General features: G+C 37.7%; 1 protein-coding gene across 1 annotated transcript in view; it reads left to right on the top strand.

The window, feature by feature from the left end:
• Positions 1–8,989, top strand: part of ATP13A3 (ATPase 13A3) — a 74,330-nt gene extending 65,341 nt beyond the window's left edge. Inside the window, exons 31-33 of the mRNA XM_049775920.1 lie at positions 256–336; positions 1,450–1,539; positions 8,093–8,989. Of these exons, the coding sequence (XP_049631877.1) occupies positions 256–336; positions 1,450–1,539; positions 8,093–8,290 (369 nt within the window). The 3' untranslated portion in view covers positions 8,291–8,989. The remainder of the gene's footprint in view (positions 1–255; positions 337–1,449; positions 1,540–8,092) is intronic.
• The last annotated feature ends 11,769 nt before the right edge of the window (positions 8,990–20,758 follow it).

Consider the following 20,758-nt stretch of genomic DNA (forward strand, 5'->3'; position numbering starts at 1 on the left):
CTGCATGCAAAACAAACGCCCTACCTCCATGCTATGTCTCCAGCCCTCTTTAATGTATTTTTTTAATCTGGATTTAAGTTACTGTTTGGCTTTTATCATCTGAAAAGTGGATATGATACGTACCCTTAGCTTATTGAGGATTGAGTAGATTATATATATAAAGGGGTTTGGTGTATAATAGAAATTAATGAATTCGGAATTTTGATAAAATACCAGCTACTCACTAAAATTTTAACTTGATCTTTTTCCTTACAGATAGTGTGTGTCCCCTATCAGTGGCGTATAACTATGCTCATCATTGTTTTTGTCAATGCCCTTGTGTCTATCATGGTAGAGGTAAGCCCTCAGATAAATAAATGTCTACTCTTGGTGATTTAATGGAAATGGGGGATGAGGAAAGATAATATGGAAACCTACAGAGTCTTGTCTTTAGTTAAATTTATGGAACTGAAAGGTCTGTTCTGACATTTCAACTAATAATAGTCATTAAAATACGTGATTTATCTAATCCATTTTATATAGTAAAAAGTAAGTATGAGATAGCAGAAGTCGGTGATAGATAAAAGGAGAAAATGATTGATTTTCAATATAATCAGACCAAGGGGGCCGGGAAGGTGGCGCTAGAGATAAGGTGTCTGCCTTGTAAGCGCTAGCCAAGGAACGGACCGCGGTTCGGTTCGATCCCCCGGCGTCCCATATGGTTCCCCCAAGACAGGGGCAATTTCTGAGCGCTTAGCCAGGAGTATCCCCTGAGCGTCAAACGGGTGTGGCCCAAAAACCAAAAAAAAAAAAAAAAAAAAAAAAAAATCAGACCAAGACTAACTAAACCTAAAAGCTATAAAATCAATAGACAGTAAAATTTCATAGACAATAAAATTTCCTATTTAAGGAAGAAAGGGTGGGGGAAGACAACTTTATCCATACATTCTTATAAATAGACATAAGAATTTATTGAAAATTAAAGATAACGTAATGAATTAATTTGATCACAACATTGACTATGGGAACTTCCTTCTTGGTTTCCTCTAGCCTTAATACCTTAAGAATTTTAATCCAGTTTATATTGTGTAATATATTATGTAATCTCCTAATAGGGTTGCCTTTAGTTTAGTTTCTCTAAGAAAAGATAGTAAATTCTTTTTGCTCTAGCACTATTTCAGTTCGCTTTTACAGTAGCAGTTTATGAAATGAAAAGGATATATAATTTTTAAGTTAAGGGTTTTCATATATAAGATTATATTTAGGAAAATATGTCTTATGCAATTTATACACGATTGAGTATGGCCCACTTTTAGGCATCCTTCTGCAGATAAGGGAAACTACTTTCTGCATGTGGAAACCAAATCATTTTTTCACTGTTTCAGCATTGTGTGAGCCTATTTAACTATGCACATTAATAAAGAATGACTTAGTCATTTTTAATTCTTAACTCACTAAACTATCTCTCAGAACTTCTTCCTTGACATGATCCTTTGGAAAGTTGTGTTCAATCGAGACAGACAAGGAGAATATCGCTTCACCACCACACAGCCACCACAGGTTGGAAATCAGCACTTATTCTTGATACCTCACTCTGTTTCTCGACCCTTGGTTGTGTACTCTGCATTCCGTAGAGTTTGTTCTGTTGTATGTTGCTTTAGTCTTTCCCCCTTGCTTGGCAAGTCTCTTTTCCATTCCAATCCTTATCTTCTGTCTATGTAAAGATCTTATCTTTAATAATGAATGTTAGTTTTCCCATTTTTGTGGGAGGTCTGATTTAAATTTTGTGCTTTTGGCTTTTGTGAATCTTGTTAGAAACTATATGAGATTCATGTAAACATGTTTCAGCATGGATCACAACCAGAGGTCAGAATTTTAATGAATAATTTCTAATTCCTTGTTAGTATGCACTGTGTTGGAAATTTTTGGTGATTTTTTTACTTTTCCTGATAAGTCTTTCATCATTTAGAGATATTTTTAGTTTTTCGTTTTTATTAAAGCCATAACATGGGACTTTTTTACTTTGGATCTTTTAAAAAGCCTACTTAAAAGATATGCAAGTTTTATGGTAAAAATAGAGAAGAAAAACTGATGAATATAATCTATTTCTGGTGTTAGGATGTTGAGGTATAGTTCTTAATTAAAAATACAGTTTTGGGGCCAGAGTGATAGCAAAACAAGTAGTGTGTTTGCCTTGCACATGTCCAATCTGATCCCTGGAATTCCATATGGTCTCCTAAGCCTGCCAGGAGTGATTTCTGAGTGCAGAGCCAGGAGTAGCCTCTGGGCGCCACGAGGTTTGTCTCCCCCCACCCCCCGGAAAATTTTTTAAAATACTGTTTAGGAGCCAAAGTAGGTAAAGCACTTGCCTTGCACACAGTTGACTCAGGGTCTTTCATAGCACCCCATATGGTCCCTGAGCATCACCAGGAGTGCTCTCTGAATGCAGAGTTAGGAGTAAGCCCTGAGCACCACTAGGTGTGACCTCAAAACATATATACATTTTAGTTTAATTTTCCAAAATCACAGCTCTGGACATAAACTCTCTTTCTTCCTCTGTTACTATTTTTAGTTGGAAATATACTGTACACCTGTACATATGTGAATTTTAAGCCTTTCAGAGCCGTAGAAGAATTTTTGAGTTGAAAGGGATCCCATGGTTTTCTGAATTGGATCTCTTATTTAAGTCTTTTAAAAATTAAGTAGCAACCAACTGAGCTTAATCTTGCTAATTTAGTGACTATCACGAGGACACTCTGTAAGAGGTCCTTGTGAGAACTTTTTCTCCTTCATATTTGTTACCAATTAAGATAGTTATTATGGAATGAGCCTAGAATCAGCGTCAGGTAGTTTTATTTATTTATTTGACTCTGCAAGCAGTATTAATGCCAGTACCCATAGTAATGGGTATGACCAGAGCTATATTAAGAGCTAAAATTCTTTTAACCAAATTTCCTATATGTTTAGAATTTTTTCCATTTGTTTACTGTACCTGTTTACTTTCAAGAGTTATTTTTTGTTTCTATCGTAAGGCCTTATATGAATTGTATTGTAAAGGCCTTTCTCATCATTGAAAATAGGAAACACCTTGATTTGGTTGAGTGTATTTTAAATATATTAGATTGCTTTTAAATATTTGAATTGGAGGAGCTGTAGATGGCTAGCTCAAATCAGCTGGAGTGTCAGAAAGCAAACATGTAAAGGAAAATAGCTCACTGTTACTCCTGGAACTTCTGTGGCTGCCAGAATTCTTCCCTGTTGCAAACTTGTTTCCTCTGTCTGCCATTCTGAACTTTTTATCTACCAAGACTTTATGAAGTCTTCTCAGACTGCGACTCCCAGCCTATGGTATTCATGTTAGGGGAAGAAAAGTTTGTTTCTTTTTCTTCCTTTGCATATAGACCTGGAGAATATTAAATTGAGTTAAAAGTTTCAAAGCTAGGGACCGGAGAGATAGCATGGAGGCAGGGCATTTGCCTTGCATGCAGGACACTCGTTCGAAAGCGACATCCCAGATGGTCTCCTGAGCCTGCCAGGAGTGATTTCTGAGCGTAGAGCTAGGAGTAACTCTTGAGCGCTGCTGGGTTGATAATTTAGAGCTTCACCTGGTAATATCTAGTAACCATATCCAGAATATCTTTAAAGTGCTCTATCAGACTTTATATGGCATTTCTGGAATCTTCCCAACTTTAAGGAATTTCTAACTTTATTTTATACCTGCATAGCATTTAGCTGATTTGCCAAGGTTATGCATATTGTGAATGGCATTGTTGGGAGTTGAAAATAAGATTTCTGAGAGAATATTTTGTCCACTGTATCATACTGTTTCACGTAATTTATGAGATAATTGCGATATAAAATAATTTAACAAAATCAGATGGCAGAATGATAGTTATTAATACCTGTATTCTGTGGTAGACACTCAGCTATTGTATATAGAATTTAATTAAAATTTTAAATAAAATTAACCAACCTGAAGAGAAAGAGATAACTGGTCTGTTTATACCAATAGTCACAGAGGAAGAAAGAGTGTTAGAGCGGAAATTTAAAAAACAGGTTATCTGATGGTATGGAGAGATAGCAAAGTAGGTAAGGCATTTTTGCCTTGCACACAGCCAACTTGGGTTTGATCTTTGGCATTTATATGGCCCTCCAAGCCTGCTAAGATTAATTTCTGAACACAGAGCGAGGAATAAATCATGAGCACCTCTCTGGGTATGGCCCCAAACCCAACTCAGTTATCTGGACATAGCACTATAATATTCCTTATTTAGGAATAATATTCCTTATTTAGGCTCCTTATGCCTAAAAACCTTTGTATACTCTTTGAAAAGCAAGACTAATAGACATTTTAATTTACTTATATATGTTTTAATAGTGGACTTTGTATTACCCTTGGGTGGGCACCTGAACCTCATTCAACTAGCCTAATTTAAGTAAATGGATTCTTACAGGACTATTATTTCCTGTGGTGAAGACTCTTAATGAACTTATGATCTTAGTAAATTCATTGAATAAATTTAACAGGTTTTAAAACTTTACAAATAATCAGTTAAGTAAGGCATTTATGTAACTTTATTTTTTTTCTGCAGTAATTTTTAGCCACTCCTGATGCTGATATTCATTTTCTGACCAAGAAGAGAAATAAAACCACAAATGACTTTTAATGTATCAGTGATTATTTTAGAGATTATTCACCAGAATTTCCTGGAACTCCAACCTGGCCTAAGTGAAACTTCAGTGGAGAGCCCTATCTTTGTGGCTCTCTGTAGTACTTTGCTTTGTTGTTAGATCAGTGAGCCACATTTCTCACTTTGAAGCTTTTGCGCCTGACCTATGTCTGGTAAACTTGGACTATTTCTTGATAGATAACAGAACAACAAACATGCAAGGTTATTCTGCCTGAGGACCTGTGCATGCAAAAATTTTTCTTTTTTTCCTTTTAAAGGGAAAAAAATCTCTGAATATTTGTTTGAGTTTTTATGCCAGGATATTGTTTGAGCTTATTTAAATTGAATTTTATTTCTGATTATTATTCATATTTAAGATTGGTATGGAAGAGAACTTGTATGAAAACCACTGCACACGATAACCATTTATCCTGCAAGCATGGCTTTATGTTTTGTTACCTCTGAAAACCTTTCTTTAAAAACTTAACTGCTATGAGTAAATTGGCTTGGGGACTCTAGAATAAATTGCTCGGAATGTTCTAAGAAGCAGGAGAATTCAGCAGTAGATCTGTTTTGTATTTGGAGGTGGGGGGGGTGTTCACACCCAGCAGGTCTTAAGGCTTACTCCTGACTCTGTGCTTATGGGTTACTCCTGGCTGTGCTTTTGAGGTACCATATGCAGTGCTGGAGATGAAACTGGCTGACTGCATGGAGGCAAGCACCTTAACCCCTGTACTATCTTTTTAGCCCCTACTGTAGATCTTTTTGAAAGTTTCATATGGATTCTTTGCTGAAATGGTTCTTCCCCTTCTCTGAGGGATGTATTGGCTGTTTAATTATTGCTTTCAGAAGTAAGCCAGTTCTTCTGCTTTAGGAACTTGTTCCTGGTTGTTTGGGGAGCTAGTGCTTTCTTGTTGCATAGTGCTTGTTTTTCTCTTGCTGCCACTCTCTTTTCTTCCCTTGCTTTGCTTCTCTTGCCAGCATGCCTGTAGCACCTGCTTTTCTCTTCTGGTTAATTTTGTAGTGTCTGAACATGTATGTGGTATGCTTGTTTGTAAACTAACAAAACTATTGATCACGTACGGCATATTCTGTGTGTAATATTTGGGGAATATGAAGTTACAAGAAAAAATTATGTCTAATTATAGTGAAGATGGGGGAAGTCCCTAGAGTTACTTATGGCTTGAATTTTAAAAACATAACATATATATTCCTTTTAAATAGTGATAGTATTTTTTAATAATGTAAAAAGAATAATAGTTTGTAATGATTCTTTGGTAATGAAATCAGTTTAATTTTATTGTCTCACTTTCTGTTTGAAGAGAACTACAGGTTTAGATATGTAATATGTCTTCCATTTGAATGCTCTATCTAGCCTGTATGCTTATATGACCCACTGTACATTGTCTGTCAATTGTGCTAGCTCATGTAGACAGATAAGATCTTCGTTTCCTTCTTAGCTTTTTTGTCAGTTTTAGTCAATAATCATTAATTATTTTCTGTGATCATTCAACCGTGCTACTAACCATGTAATAAAAAATGATAACTTTCAGGTTGATTCAGGAGCATTGATATTTTCTACGATTAGTTTTAACAACTTAAACCCACTTGGGGGAAATTAGTTCCAAATGGCGAGTCATTATTTCAGATTATTGTGTGTATGTGCTTACAATGGAAAGAAATTTTTACACAGATCACCTGAAGAACACTGTACCTAGTCTCTTGTATTAAAGAGAAATGAACTTCTTTTAAGTAGTGATAATAAAGAGCTGTAACAGTAAAGATGCATAGTCTTCAAACCTTCATTCTCCCACCTACCTGCAATTTATTATAGCTCACTTGTGATCATAGTTTATAATTTTAAATTCCTGATAGCGGTGCAATTTACTGTGTTTTAATAATTTAAAAGACTTTTATTAAAAGTATATGGTTATGGGGCCAGAGAGATAGCATGGAGGTAAGGCGTTTGCCTTTCATGCAGAAGGATGGTGGTTCGAATCCTGGCATCCCATATGGTTCCTGTCCCCTGTGCCTGCCAGGGGCAATTTCTGAGCATAGAGCCAGGAGTATCCCCTGAGCACTGCCGAGTGTGACCCAAAAAACAAACAAAAAAAAAGTATATGGTTATATTTAATCAGCTCTCATTGCTGACACATGTGCAGTCCTAGTATTCATGGAGAAGAGATAGTAAATCCCTGGGAGTGTCTCAATATTGAGAGAATACTTATATTCAAAGTATGAAAAAAATTTGAAAATACTTTTGTTCATCTCTGTAACCACTTAATAACATGTTTCAAAATATGTTACAGAAAATTTACTTTTCTTGATCATTAAATATTTGGGGAATTAATATTAAAATATTAATCTTGATTGTCCTAAGATTTTATTTTATTTTTTATCGCTGTTTTTCTTATGTTAAGTTAACATTAGACTTATTTATAGTCTTGATTATATGTTGATGGCAAAGCACAATGGATTCAGAGTTTACCTTAGAAGAACAACCAAAAACAATTAAGAATAAACTATTTTTCACAAGTGAATATAAATACAACTATGGGTCTGTTTTGTTGTCATTTATTTAAGATTGAATTTTAGGCAAATTTTGATGGACTCTGTTCCAGTTTATATATTTCTGTACAAAAACTGGGACTCCGCTTTCTTGTTCTTCAAGATTCATATAAGATCATATTCATTAGGGGCCAGAGCATTAGCACAGTGGTAAGATATTTGCCTTGCACGCATCTGATCCAGGATGGACTTGGGTTTGATCCCCAGCATCCCATATGGACCCCCAAGCTAGGAGCAATTTCTGAGCACATAGCCAGGAGTCACCTGAAAGTCACCGGGTATGGCCCACCCCCAAAATAAAATAAAATAAAATAAAAATATTGCTTTTTATCTTTTTTATGTACATCTTTACAGTTGTGGAGCATCATATGCAAACCATAATTTTGCAGTCCATTTTTTATATTTTTATTTTGAAGTATGTTGTGGCACTAAATATGATGATCTAAGTTATACTTTTTATCTAACAATTTGATGTTATGCTTTGTTTCCCAGTAATATTAACAGTAATAATTTTAACATTGTAATGTTAAAAAAGTTATCAAGTGATTAGAACATGAGGGTTTGTAGTAAATATTAATAGTGTTTACTCTTTCTGAAGAGCTTTAAAATTATTTTTATACAGGTTTTTAGTGTGTCTGCATAAAAACACAGTATGTAAAACCAAATGAACCATACTGACATGTAAAACTTACCTTAAAAATATGACTCTAAATAATTGGAAGCTTATTTTAACATGGATTTTAATTTTTTTTGTAATTTTGTTTTCTGAAAGCATTTCTCCTTCTTTTGGTATACTATGTTTTAATATTCTTGGTAAGAATTTTAACAGTCCTTAGTTAATTTGGTTCAATTCTTTTTTCCTTTTATTTTCTTAGGAGTCTGTGGATCGGTGGGGGAAATGCTGCTTGTCCTGGTTCCTGGGCTGTAGAAAGAAGATACCAAAAGCAAAGTATATGTATCTGGCTCAGGAGCTCTTGGTTGATCCAGAATGGCCTCCAAAACCTCAAACAACAACAGAAGCTAAAGCTTTAGTTAAAGAGAATGGATCATGTCAAATCATCACCATAACATAGCAATGAATCAGCCTCAGTGGTATGCAAATAGCTAGCAGTATTGAGGAGAAAGGAATTTTAATACTTTCTCATCTCTGTATCATAATGGTACCATTTTCCTTTTTCATCTTTTCTAATACAGGAAATGAATTGAGGACTTTTTAAAAATAACAAAAGGAAGATACGGCCCATCAGTTAGAAAAGACACTTCATTCACTAGCTCTGAGTTATATATATCTATATCTCCAGGCCTTTTTTTTTATTATTATTATTACCCTCTGTGACTGGGTGTAGAAGAAAGTTGATAATTGCTACTAGCTTTCTAGACTGTAGTTTTTGACTTAATTTTCTCCTTTAAATTTATTTTCATGCCCCCTTTTATTAGAAAATGTCCTCATTTCTATGAGACCCTAAATTTGTAATTGGCAAATAAAATGAGTATGATCCAGCCTTCAGTAAAAGCAGGCAGAACCCCTACTTTTATTTTCCACAATTCCTTCCAAAGAATTCTCACACATGTTATGCGCACACACAAAATTCCCATGAATAGCCTAGTGTCAGGAGTGACTTTCATGGCATTGCTTATCAAACAACTCAGGTAATTTCCATTTATAGTTTTAAATTTTCAATACAAATTGCCTGGGTTTAACTTTTCTAATCAGCAAGGTGCTTCACTGCCTTCATCAGATATCCCTCAAAACTATTAAATGAGCTTGTGCTGTTGAGTGTCATTAGAATTTTGTTTTGTTTTGTTTGGGGGCTATGCCCAGTGGTGCTCAGGGATTGCTCCTGGTTCTGCACTTAGGAATTATTCCTGGCGGTGCTAGGGGAACCATATTGGATGCCGGCAAGCACCCTACTGGTTGTACAATCGACTTGGCCCTGCATAATTAGTATACTTTGCTTCAGTTAAATATTGTAAGGTCTTTTTTACTGGGTTAAAAAAAAGATAATTTGGAAGGGAGAGTAGATGTAGACCTGTCTTCCTAATATCTCTATATTTGTTTTCTCTCAGGTTTTTATATTATTTTAAATGTATTTTCTTCTACCTTTTTTGGGGGGGTAGGATGGGCCCTACACCCGGCAATGCCCAGAGGTTCTCATCACCCTGGATTCAGGAATCTCCTGGTGGTGGTTAGGGCTTGGTAGGAAGCTGGAGATTGAACCTGGGTCAGCTACATGCAAGGCAAGCCTGATGTTCTCTCTCTCTAACCCTCTTCTACATTTTTAATTATCGAAAGACAATATAATACTTAGCTTTTGCTTGTTTCTATTTGGACTTTTGCACCCTAAGATTTTTAAGGTTTAATACATGTCTCCCCTGTCAGTAAGGTTTGAAATAAGTGATTTTGAATGACTGCTATCTAGTCAAAGCAGTATAATTTTAGTGAATTGTTTTAATGCCATTAGATGGCGCCAGTGGCCAGCTCCTACATATTATGGACTGGATGGCTAACATTAAGTAGATTTGGTTGTAGAAGTTTCTATGAAGGAAAACAAAATAGGGCCGGAGAGATAGCATGGAGGTAAGGTGTTTGTCTTGCATGCAGAAGGTCGGTGGTTCGAACCCTGGCATCCCATATGGTCCCTTGAGTCTGCCAGGAGCGATTTCTGAGCAAAGCACCTGAGCACTGCCGGATGTGACCCCAAAACCAAAACCAAAAGGAAAAAAAAAAAAAAAAAGGAAAACAAAATAAAGCTGAAGTATTCATTGAGCCTAAAGCAATGTAGGAAAATATCTCCTTCTTTCTGCTTTGCTTGGTTTATACTTAAATCCTAAATGAAAAGTAAAGTGATTTTAAAAATATCCAGCAACAGTTAGGCAAAACCTAGTCATAAACACAGGCCCTGATATGCTGTAAAATGGACACTCTATTACTAAAACTGTGTGATATATCGTGCACTCTTAACCAATAACATGTTTGCATTTCCCACTTCTAGCTGATCATTATTTTCTTAATTAATATTAGCAGTTTATCAGATACTATTCGAACTGTAGAACCAGATGGTTCTTATGCTTTCTGCTGCAGAGACCTGAATGATGTTTGGCAACTGTAGAAAAATGTAAATTAACTCAGGATCACTGTTACTGCTATTGCCACTGATGATTCTTTTAAAAATATAATCAGTTTTCCAGCAAAAAGGATTATAGATATTAATACATAGATGATAAGAAAGAACAATTGTTCCATGAATGATTCTATGAAGCTATGCATCTTAGACCTCTTGAGCTGTGAATCAGCACTGTTTTCTAATTACATAATCTCTTGATCCTTTTATAATTTCCTTGCTCGTTTTCTCTGTATGTGTCCTATTATTGATAACCTGGAATTCTCCATTTTGTCATTTGATTTTAATACTGAAACACATAATTGCTAAGTAGCAGCTTAAAAATACGATGATCAGATTATATTCAACATCATCCTTAAGAGCATGATCACAAAGAATTCTATTTTTGACACCCTTCCCTTTTTTTTAACATTCAGATTTTATAAGAGTTTTATATTTCATCTGTCCATACTGTTTTCCAAGGAATGATGTTTTTAGGAGGTGGAAAAGCATTTGTAGGAAAGGTATATTGGAACATAGGTGAGTTGGATTAAGTTGTAATTGGTGGTACCCAGATTGTTCTATGAAGACTGTCTGTGAATCTACATTGTGGGTCCTACTCAGTGCTAGAGATAGACTGAGTTCTCTCTTAGGTCATCATTCATTGTCATTTCAATTCTGAACCTCACATTAAATTATTTGAGTGTATACAGGCCTAAAATTTTAATAGCTGTACATATATTATTTTGATGTATTAAAATAATAAATATTGCTGATTTTAATTTTATTTATGCACACACTTAAAGGACAGAAATGTCCAGAAAAGTCATTGTAAAATAATGGTATGTAACTTTTTAACTTTTTAAATAAATAACGAAATTTTTAATGTATGTCTCCCTCAGGGTTGTTTAAAGGTTTGTTTCTCCCATAATTATAAGTAGTGGTAACTATGTTTTGTATCTTCTGGCACCAACTGCTGTAAAGCAATGCTGCAAATAATGCTTGAATAAAATGGCTAAGCCAGCAACAAAAAATATATATACTTTTATATTAGTTTTATAATCCTTACATTCAGAAGCTTTCCAAATTGTATTTGCATTCGAACAAAACCGTGGCAGGTTTTATTCTCCTTAGTTTTCCATGTTGCTGACTGCACAGTTTCAAAGGCATGGTAAATAATAGAGTATTGGTTAAGTTTCCTGTCCCCCCCAAAATAGAGACACTGTCTTGGGAAGAACAAAAATTCAAGCTTTTAGAAAGCATTCTAAGATTTTTTGCATGCATTTTTGACATCTGAAAATAAGTGGGGTTTTTGTATTTATGGTGGGTGGTGGTGGGGATCTTTTTAATAAGAAATGTGGGGTGTTCATTTTTGTATAGTTGTGTGGGAATTTACACAAATTTTAATGTATTAAAATTTGATAATTATGTGCATAATTAAAACATTTACTTCCTGTTATAATTTGTGACTCCCCTACAATTTTTGGATTTTTTAAAGTAACTTTATATCAGAAATAATGCATCTTTATATTTTTTAAATTGTATTGCTGCTCAAGAATGGTACCCTGATGTCAAAAAGGCATACACATTCGTAATTGTACATTTAGCACTGTAAATAGCCTTATGAAATTTTTTGATTGAAGCTATTCAAAATAAAAATGGATGAGATAACATGTGTCTTTATATATTCGCTTTTTAAAGTATAGGTATATGCATACAGTCTTCTGGATTTCTTTGTCTGCCTAATAGTTTTCCATTAAATTTTTTGGGGGGATTTTAAAAGTATCTGATTTTAAAAATATATGATGTTGTCTCTTGCTATCCCAGGAAAAGGCACCAGTCAGAAAACAGTATTCAATGTACCATGTGGTAAGCCTTTAAGGGAAGCATGTTTGAAGGATGCTTGCAGGTAATGGTGGAATACAAGACTAAGGACTTGGAATCTTTTAATAGTTGGCAAGATCAGGACCTGAAGAGTTAGTACAGTGGGAAGGCCTCATGCCTTGCATGTGGCCAACCCAGGTTTGATCCCTGGTATCCCATATGGTCCCAGCACTGTGAGGAATAATTCCTGAGTGTGGGGCCTCAAGTAACCTGAACATTGCTGGGTGTGGCCCAAACCCTCTCGCCCTCACAAATTGGTTGGGAAGATGAGACTTAAGCCAACTTAAGATACAGTAATAAAGTTTTTGAAAGGAAGTGGCATTCTTCCAAGCACAATAGAGTAAGTGCACCAGTGAGAGAAACTCAAGCTGTTAGTGGTTGTAGGAGATCCATAGGAGGAGGAATTGGATCGGGTCTCTGCTTGGTGCTCTGCGTCACTGCAGACTGTCCAAAAGGCACACCACCTCTGTTTTGGGATTGGGCTGGGTGTGGGGTGAGGCATCTGATGGTAGGAAGGCCTTTTACTGGTTTGTGTAGCAAATTATCAGGCCCCATATCATGCTGGTGTGGGCACTTTGCTGTGCCTCCCACTCCACTGCCAGGAGCTTTGTTTTGAGTGTATTTTTCAGGGAAGGGGGAGAGAGGTTAGAAGTTTGAGTAATACCATCTCTGTTTAAACTTGGAGTTCTGGAACTGTAAAGATCCTTGCAGTGGCTTGGCCTCCTGAGCCTTGCTCAGGGTGGGATAATAGCCTCTTATTCCCGAGAATCACTGCTTTTTATTTAGTTTTGGTTCTGAGTCATAGCTAGAAATACTCAGGGCTTATCCTGGCTTTGTGCTCAGGATTTAACTGCTGGAGAGCTCAAAAAAATCATATAGGTCCCTGGGGTTCAAGCCGAGTTCGGCCTGTGTAAGGCAAGCGTACAACCTGCTGCACTATTATGTTGACCATTAAAAACTTTTTAATGGCCTTTTAAATTTAGGCCAGAGTCCTAGGACACACAGAAACTTAGGTTTGCAGGTTTCTTTTTGTTTGTGGGAGGAAGGGATAAATCTTGGCAGTCTTGGGGACCATCTGAGATTCCAGGGATCAAAGCCAGTCATCTTATATGGAAGGTAAGTACTCAACCTGTACTATTTTTCCAGCAACTCCTTAGGCTAGCATATTTCCCACACACACACACCCCAGGAGCGATTTCTGAGCATAGAGCCAGGAGTAACCCCTGAGTGCTGCCGGGTGTGATCCTAAAACAAAACAAACAAAAAATTTCAAAAAAAAAAAAAAAAAAAGGGAAATGGAAAAAATATTAAGAAACTGGGACGGAGAGATAACATGGAGGAAAGGCGTTTGCCTTGCATGCAGAGGGATGGTTTGAATCCTGACATCCTATATGGTCTCCCGAGCCTGCCAGGCGCAATTTCTGAGTGTAGAGACAGGAGTAACCCCTGAGCGCTACTGGGTATGACCCCCCCCCCAAATACATAAAGAAATTGTTAAATGAATGTTTAATACAAATTTAACCCCCATACAAAGATTTTTTTCTGGTTTGTCCCCCAACAATGAAAATTATATTTTCCTGGGTGTATTAATCCAGGAGGGGGGGGAAACTACCCAGTATTGTCTATATCCGATGTTTTAAAAATCTTAACCAATCTTACATGTTATTTTACATGTTAGGGGATGCATGTTTATGGCATTCAGTAAGTCTCACAATGTAATGTCAGCACTTGTTGCTTTTTTTTGTGGAAAGGGTTTGGGGCCACACCTGATAATGCTGGCTCTTTCGGGGTGGTGTCAAAGTATGTATTCTGCCTGCTAAGCAATCTCTTCAACCTCTACTTTTTGTTTGGGCCAGTACACAGGGCTTACTCTTGACTCTGCTCAGGAGAACATATGGGAGTGAACTGGGGTCAGCCTCTTGCAGGGAAAGTGTCTTAATCCCTATTCTATCTCTCTAGCCCTCTACTTTTTTTTTTCTAATGAAACAAAATAGATTTTATTTCTCAAATAGCAAGTCAGATTTTATTTTTCTTTGTTTTTCTAATATCTTTATTTAAGCACCATGATTACAAACGTGTTTTTTAAATTTTTTTCTTTATTTAAACATCTTGATTACAAATATGATTGTAATTAGGTTTCAGTCATGTAAAGAACACCCCACCCTTCACCAGTGCAACATTCCCACCACCAATGTTCCAAATCTCCCTCCATCCAACTCCACCCCTACCTGTACTCTAGACAGGCTTTCCAGTTCTCTCATTCATTCACATGATTATGGTAGTTCTCAGTGTAGTTATTTCTATAACTGCACTCACCACTTTGTGGTGAGCTTCATGAGGTGAGCTGGAAGTTCCAGCCCTCCTCTCGTCTCTGAGGATTGTTGCAAAAATGACTTATTTTTCTTTAAACTCACAGATGAGTGAGACTATTCTGCATCTCTCTCTCTCTCTCTCTCTCTCTCTCTCTCTCTCTCTCTCTCTCTCTCTCTCTCTATCACTATCACTGACTTATTTCACTCAGCATGATAGATTCCATGTACATCCATGTATAGGAAAATTTCATGACTTCATCTCTCCTGACGGCTGCATAATATTCCATTGTGTATATGTACCACCGTTTCTTTAGCCATTCGTCTGTTAAAGGGCATCTTGGTTATTTCCAGAGCCTGGCTATTGTGAACAGTGCTGCAATAAATATAGGTGTGAGGAAGGGCTTTTTGTATTGTATTCTTGTGTTCTTAGGGTATATCCCTAGGAGTGAAATAGCCTGGTTGAATGGGAGCTCAATTTCCAGATTTTGGAGGAATCTCCATATCGTTTTCCATAGAGGTTGGAATAAACGGCATTCCCACCAGCAGTGGATAAGAGATCCTTTCTCTCCACATCCCCACCAGCACTGATTGTTCTCATTCTTTGTGATGTATGCCAATCTCTGTGGTGCTTGTTTTGATTTGCATCTCCCTGATGATGCATTTTTTTCATGTGCCTTTTGGCCATTTGTATTTTATTTTTATCAAAGTGTCTGTTCATTTCTTCTCCCCATATTTTGATGGGATTAGATTTTTTTTCTTGTAAAGTTCTGTCAGTGCCCTGTATATTTTGAATATTAACCCCTTATCTGATGGGTATTGGGTGAATAGTTTCTCCCACACAGTGGGTGGCTCTTGTATCCTGGGCACTATTTCTTTTGAGGTGCAGAAGCTTCTCAGCTTAATATAGCCCCATCTGGTGATCTCTGCTTTCACTTGTTTGAAAAGTGGAGTTTCCTCCTTGAAGATGCCTTTAGTCTCAATGTCATGGAGTGTTTTACCTACGTGTTGTTCTATATACCTTATGGTATCAGGTCTGATATCAAGGTCTTTAATCCATTTGGATTTTACCTTCATACATGATGTTAACTGGGGGTCTATGTTCACTTTTTTGCAAGTGTCTAACCAGTTCTGCCAGCACCACTTGTTGAAGAGGTTTTCCCTGCTGCACTTAGGATTTCTTGCTCCTTTGTCAAAAATTAGGTGATTGTATGTCTGGGGAACATTTTCTGAGAACTCAAGCCTATTCCACTGATCGGAGGGTCTGTCTTTATTCCAATACCATGCTGTTTTGATAACTATTGCTTTGTAGTACAGTTTAAAGTTGGGGAAAGTAATGCCTCCGATTTTCCTTTTCCCTAGGAGAGCTTTAGCTATTCGAGGGTGTTTATTGTTTCAGATGAACTTCATAAGTGTTTGATCACTTCTTTGAAGAATGTCATGGGTATCTTTAGAGGGATCGCATTAAATCTGTATAATGCTTTGGGGAGTATTGCCATTTTAATGATGTTAATCTTGCCAATCCATGAGCAGGGTATGTGTTTCCATTTCCGTGTGTCCTCTCTTATTTCTTGGAGCAGGGCTTTATAGTTTTCTTTGTATAGGTCCTTCACATCTTTGGTCAAGTTGACTCCAAGATATTTGAGTTTGTGTGGCACTAATGTGAATGGGATTGCCTTCTTGACGTCCATCTCTTCCCTATCATCATTGGTGTATAAAAAGGCCATTGATTTCTGTGTTAATTTTGTAGCCTGCCACCTTGCTATATGAGTCTATTGTTTCTAGAAACTTTTTGGTAGAGTCTTTAGGGTTTGCTAAGTAGACTGTCATGTCACTGCAAACAGTGAGAGCTTGACTTCTTCCTTTCCTATCTGGATTCCCTTGATAACTTTTTCTTGCCTGATCGCTATAGCAAGCACTTCCAGTACTATGTTGAAGAGGAGCAGTGAGAGCAGACAGCCTTGTCTTGTACCAGAATTTAGAGGAAAGGCTTTCAGTTTTTCTCCATTGAGGATAATATTTGCCATTGGCTTGTGGTAGATGGCTTCAACTAGATTGAGAAAGGTTCCTTCCATTCCTATCTTGCTGAGAGTTTTGATCAAGAATGGGTATTGGACCTTATCAAATGCTTTCTCTGCGTCTATTGATATGATCATGTGATTTTTATTTTTCTTGTTGTTGATGTTGTGTATGATGTTGATAGATTTACGGATGTTAAACCATCCTTGCATTCCTGGGATGAAACTTACTTGGTCGTGGTGTATGATCTTCTTGATGATGCATTGGATCCTATTTGCTAGGATTTTGTTGAAGATCTTTGCATCTGCATTCATCAGGGATATTGGTCTGTAATTTTTTTTGGCAGCATCTCTGTCTGGTTTTTGTATCAAGGTGATGTTGGCTTCAAAAAAGCTGTTTGGGAGTGTTCCTGTTTTTTTAATTTCATGGAAGAGTCTGGCTAGGATTGGTAGTAGTTCCTCTTGAAAGGTTTGAAAGAATTCATTAGTAAATCCATCTGAGCCTGGGCTTTTCTTTTGGGGCAGATGTTTGATTACAGTTTCAATTTCCTCAATAGTGATGGGTATGTTTAGATATGCTACATCCTCCCTACTTAACTGTGGAAGGTTATAAGTGTCTAAGAATTTTTCCATTTCTTCTAGGTTCTCATGTTTAGTAGCATAAAGTTTCTCATAGTAGTCTCTGATTACCCTTGTTTGCTTGGATGATTTCCTCCAGCCTTTGATTTTGAGTCTGTTTGTTCTGGCTATTCAGGTGTGTTTCTTGTAGGCAGCAGAAAGTTGGATTCATCATTTTGACCCATTTGTGTCTTTTAATTGGTGAATTTAGTCCATTGACATGGAGGGAGATGATTGTCATAGGATTTAATATCATCTCTGTAGATAAGTTTGCTGTGTTTGTTGGTCTCTCTTGTCTTAAAGTAGACCTGTCAGTTTTTTCTTTAAGGCTGGTTTTTCATCTGTGAAGTTTCTGAGCTGTTGTTTATTCATGAAGCTATGTATCCTTCCTTCAAACCTGAACGTGAGTTGGGCTGGGTGCAGTATTCTTGGTGAGGCATTCATTTCATTCAGTCTTGTCACAATATCCCACCATTGTCTTCTGGCCTTGAGAGTTTCTTGTGACATGTCTGCTGTAAGTCTTAAAGATACTCCTTTAAATGTAATTTCCCTTTTTGATCTTGCTGCTTTCAGTATTCTATCTCTATCTGTGGGATTTGTCATTGTAACGAGGATGTGTCTTGGGGTGTTTTTCTTCGGGTCTCTTTTAGCTGGTATTCTTTGGGCATGCAGGATTTGGTTGCATGTAGTCTTTAACTCTGGGAGTATCTCTTTGATGATGTCTTTGACAGTTGATCTTCCTGGGTATCTTTTACCTGGGCCTCTGGAACTCCAATGATTCTTATGTTGTTTCTGTTGAGTTTATCAAAGATTTCTATTTTCATCTGTTTGTATTCCTTGATTACTTTTTCCATTGCCTGATCGTTTGTCTTAAGTTTCTTTTCCAATTTCTTCTGCTGTGTTGAGTTTTTCTGCATCTCATCTTCCAGCACGCCGATTCTGTCCTCAGCTGCTGATACCCTGCTGGAGAGGCCATTCACTGAGGTTTTCAGTTCAGCCACCATGTTTTTTCAGATCTGTTATTTCAGTTTGGAGTTTTCTGATTTCTGTCTTTGTGTTCTGTTCAGATCGATCTATGCTTTCTTTGAGTTCTACAAACATCTTCCATATTTCTATTGTAAATTTCTTATCCGTGAGGTTAATCAGATAGTTGGAATTTTTTAGGTCATCTGAGCTATCATCTTCATTCTCTGTGCATGGTGTTTGCCTGCGAGGTTTAACCATTGTCATGCTTGTAGTGTGAGTTTTTCTGCGTGTTGTGGTGTGTTGTGGTGGGGTTCATTGGTTAGAGTGTGCCGCTCCGCTTCGCTTCACAGCCGCGCTCTTCTGCTGCCTCTAGTTGACAGTTATTTTGGGGGTGCATTCCCTAGGCCTCTGAGGAGAGCTTCAGGTATTCATGAAAGACAGGCAGAGCAAAGGTTTTCCTTGAGGTCCTCAAGAGTCCTCAAAGGCACAGCAGGGCGGAGTCTCTGCAGGCCAGAGGGCTCAGCTTTTGCCTGGCAGCCCCCAGCCAGACTTTACTCACTCAGTGGCTGGGCAGCTTCAGAATGCAGTTTTTGGGGGTGCGCTCCCTAGGCCTCTGAGGAGAGCTTCAGGTATTCATGAAAGACAGACAGGCGAGCAAAGGTTTCCCTTGAGGTTCTCAGAGTCCTCGAAGGCGCCACAAACATGTTTTTTGTTGGATTCCATTATAAAAAGTACACCCCCCTTCACCAGTGCAACCTTCCCACCACCAATGCTCCCCATCTCCCTCCTCTCCCACTCCTTGTCTGTCTTCAAGGCAGGCATTCTATGTTTCTCACTCACTAGCATTATCAAGATAGTTGTTAGTGTAGTTATTTCTCTAACTGCACTCACCACTCTTTGTGGTGAGCTTCATATCATGGGCTGGTCCTTCCGGCTCTCATCTCTATTGTCACTGGGTATTATTACCATACTGTCTTTTATTTTTCTTAAATCCCACAGATGAGTGAGACTATTATGTGTCTACCTTATGAAACAAAAGTTTTCCTTTTTTTGTTTGTTTTTTGTTTGGGGGGGGCCACACCCAGTGGCGCTCAGGGGTTATTCCAGGCTATGCACTCAGAAATTTCTCCTGGCTTGGGGAACCATATGGGACGCCGGGGGATCGAACCGTGGTCTGTCCTAGGTTAACGCTTGCAAGGCAGATGCCTTTTCTAGTGCCATCGCTCTGGCCCCTGAAAGAGAATAGTTTTTTTTTTTTTTTGGGGGGGGCGGTTTGGGTCACACCCGGCAGTGCTCAGGGGTTAGTCCTGGCTCCAGGCTCAGAAATTTCTCCTGGCAGGCACAGGGGACCATATGGGACACCGGGATTCGAACGGATGACCTCCTGCATGAAAGGCAAACGCCTTACCTCCATGCTATCTCTTCGGCCTCAAGTTTTATTGAAAGAAATTTACTTAGAGAAATGTGATGGAGGAGATAGATATGTGTTCAAGAGAATACAGGTTTCTTCGTAGAGGAAAAAGTTCACATCATTTTTAAAGCCTGCGATGCATGCATTGCAGAGAAGTGAAGTAACATAAATGCCTACTTTTCTGTTGATGGTCAAAGGATTTGCATCTTGAAGATATGAACAACCTTTAATAATGCTTTTGTTTATACATCTTCTTTGGTGTGTGTGTGTGTAGGGGCATGCCCAGCAATGCTTAGGAGTTACTTCTAACTCTGTACTCAGGAATTACTTCTAATGGTGTTAGTGTGTTCAGGGAACCATATGGGATGCTAGAGATTGAGACCTGGTTCAGCTCAGCTGTATACAAGGTAAATGTCCTACCCACTGTATACTATTGCTCTGTTCCTGTACACACACACTTAAACACATACATATATAAACATATATTCACAAGGTATATTTTGTTTTGTTTTGTTATTTTGGGCCACACCTGGTGATGCTCAGGGGTTACTCCTGGCTGTCTGCTCAGAAATAACACCTGGCAGGCACGGGGGACCATATGGGACACCAGAATTCACACCAACCACCTTTGGTCCTGAATCGGCTGCTTGCAAGGCAAACGCCGCTGTGCTATCTCTCCGGGCCCTCACAAGGTATATTTTTAGTGAAATGGCTGGCAAAGTTTATATGTTTTAATTCTTTATTACTATTATTATTGCTTGGATTTGGGGGCTACACCCAGAGGTTCTTGGGGCTTACTCCTGGCTCTGCACTCAGGGATCACTTCTGGTGGGGTTGAGGTGCTAGTGATAAAACCTGGGTCAGTTGTGTGCTAAGCAAATTCCTTACCTGCTGTACTCTCCAGCCAAATTAATATATTTTAGATGTGTATATTGCTAGGGATTGAAACCAAGGCCTTATATATTTCCATTGAGCTATCCCTAAATTTGGTTAATAATGGCTAAATTTTCTCCAAAAAGTTGGTCCCAATTTATATGCTATAAGAGTTTGCCAATTTCTTCACCCATAAAGCATTAAGTTATTTCACCTTTTAAATACTGAAAGCTACTTGCTCAGCATTGCTGCTGGGACTACAAGAAGTTCAGAAAACGGTCCATATATCAATGAGATACTGGTTTGGGTCAGTATTGCTGTGAGAGAAGAAGGAATTAGCATATCTAATGCTCATCTGGTG

Source organism: Suncus etruscus, chromosome 6, assembly GCF_024139225.1.
Source record: "Suncus etruscus isolate mSunEtr1 chromosome 6, mSunEtr1.pri.cur, whole genome shotgun sequence".
Lineage (NCBI taxonomy): Eukaryota > Metazoa > Chordata > Mammalia > Eulipotyphla > Soricidae > Suncus > Suncus etruscus.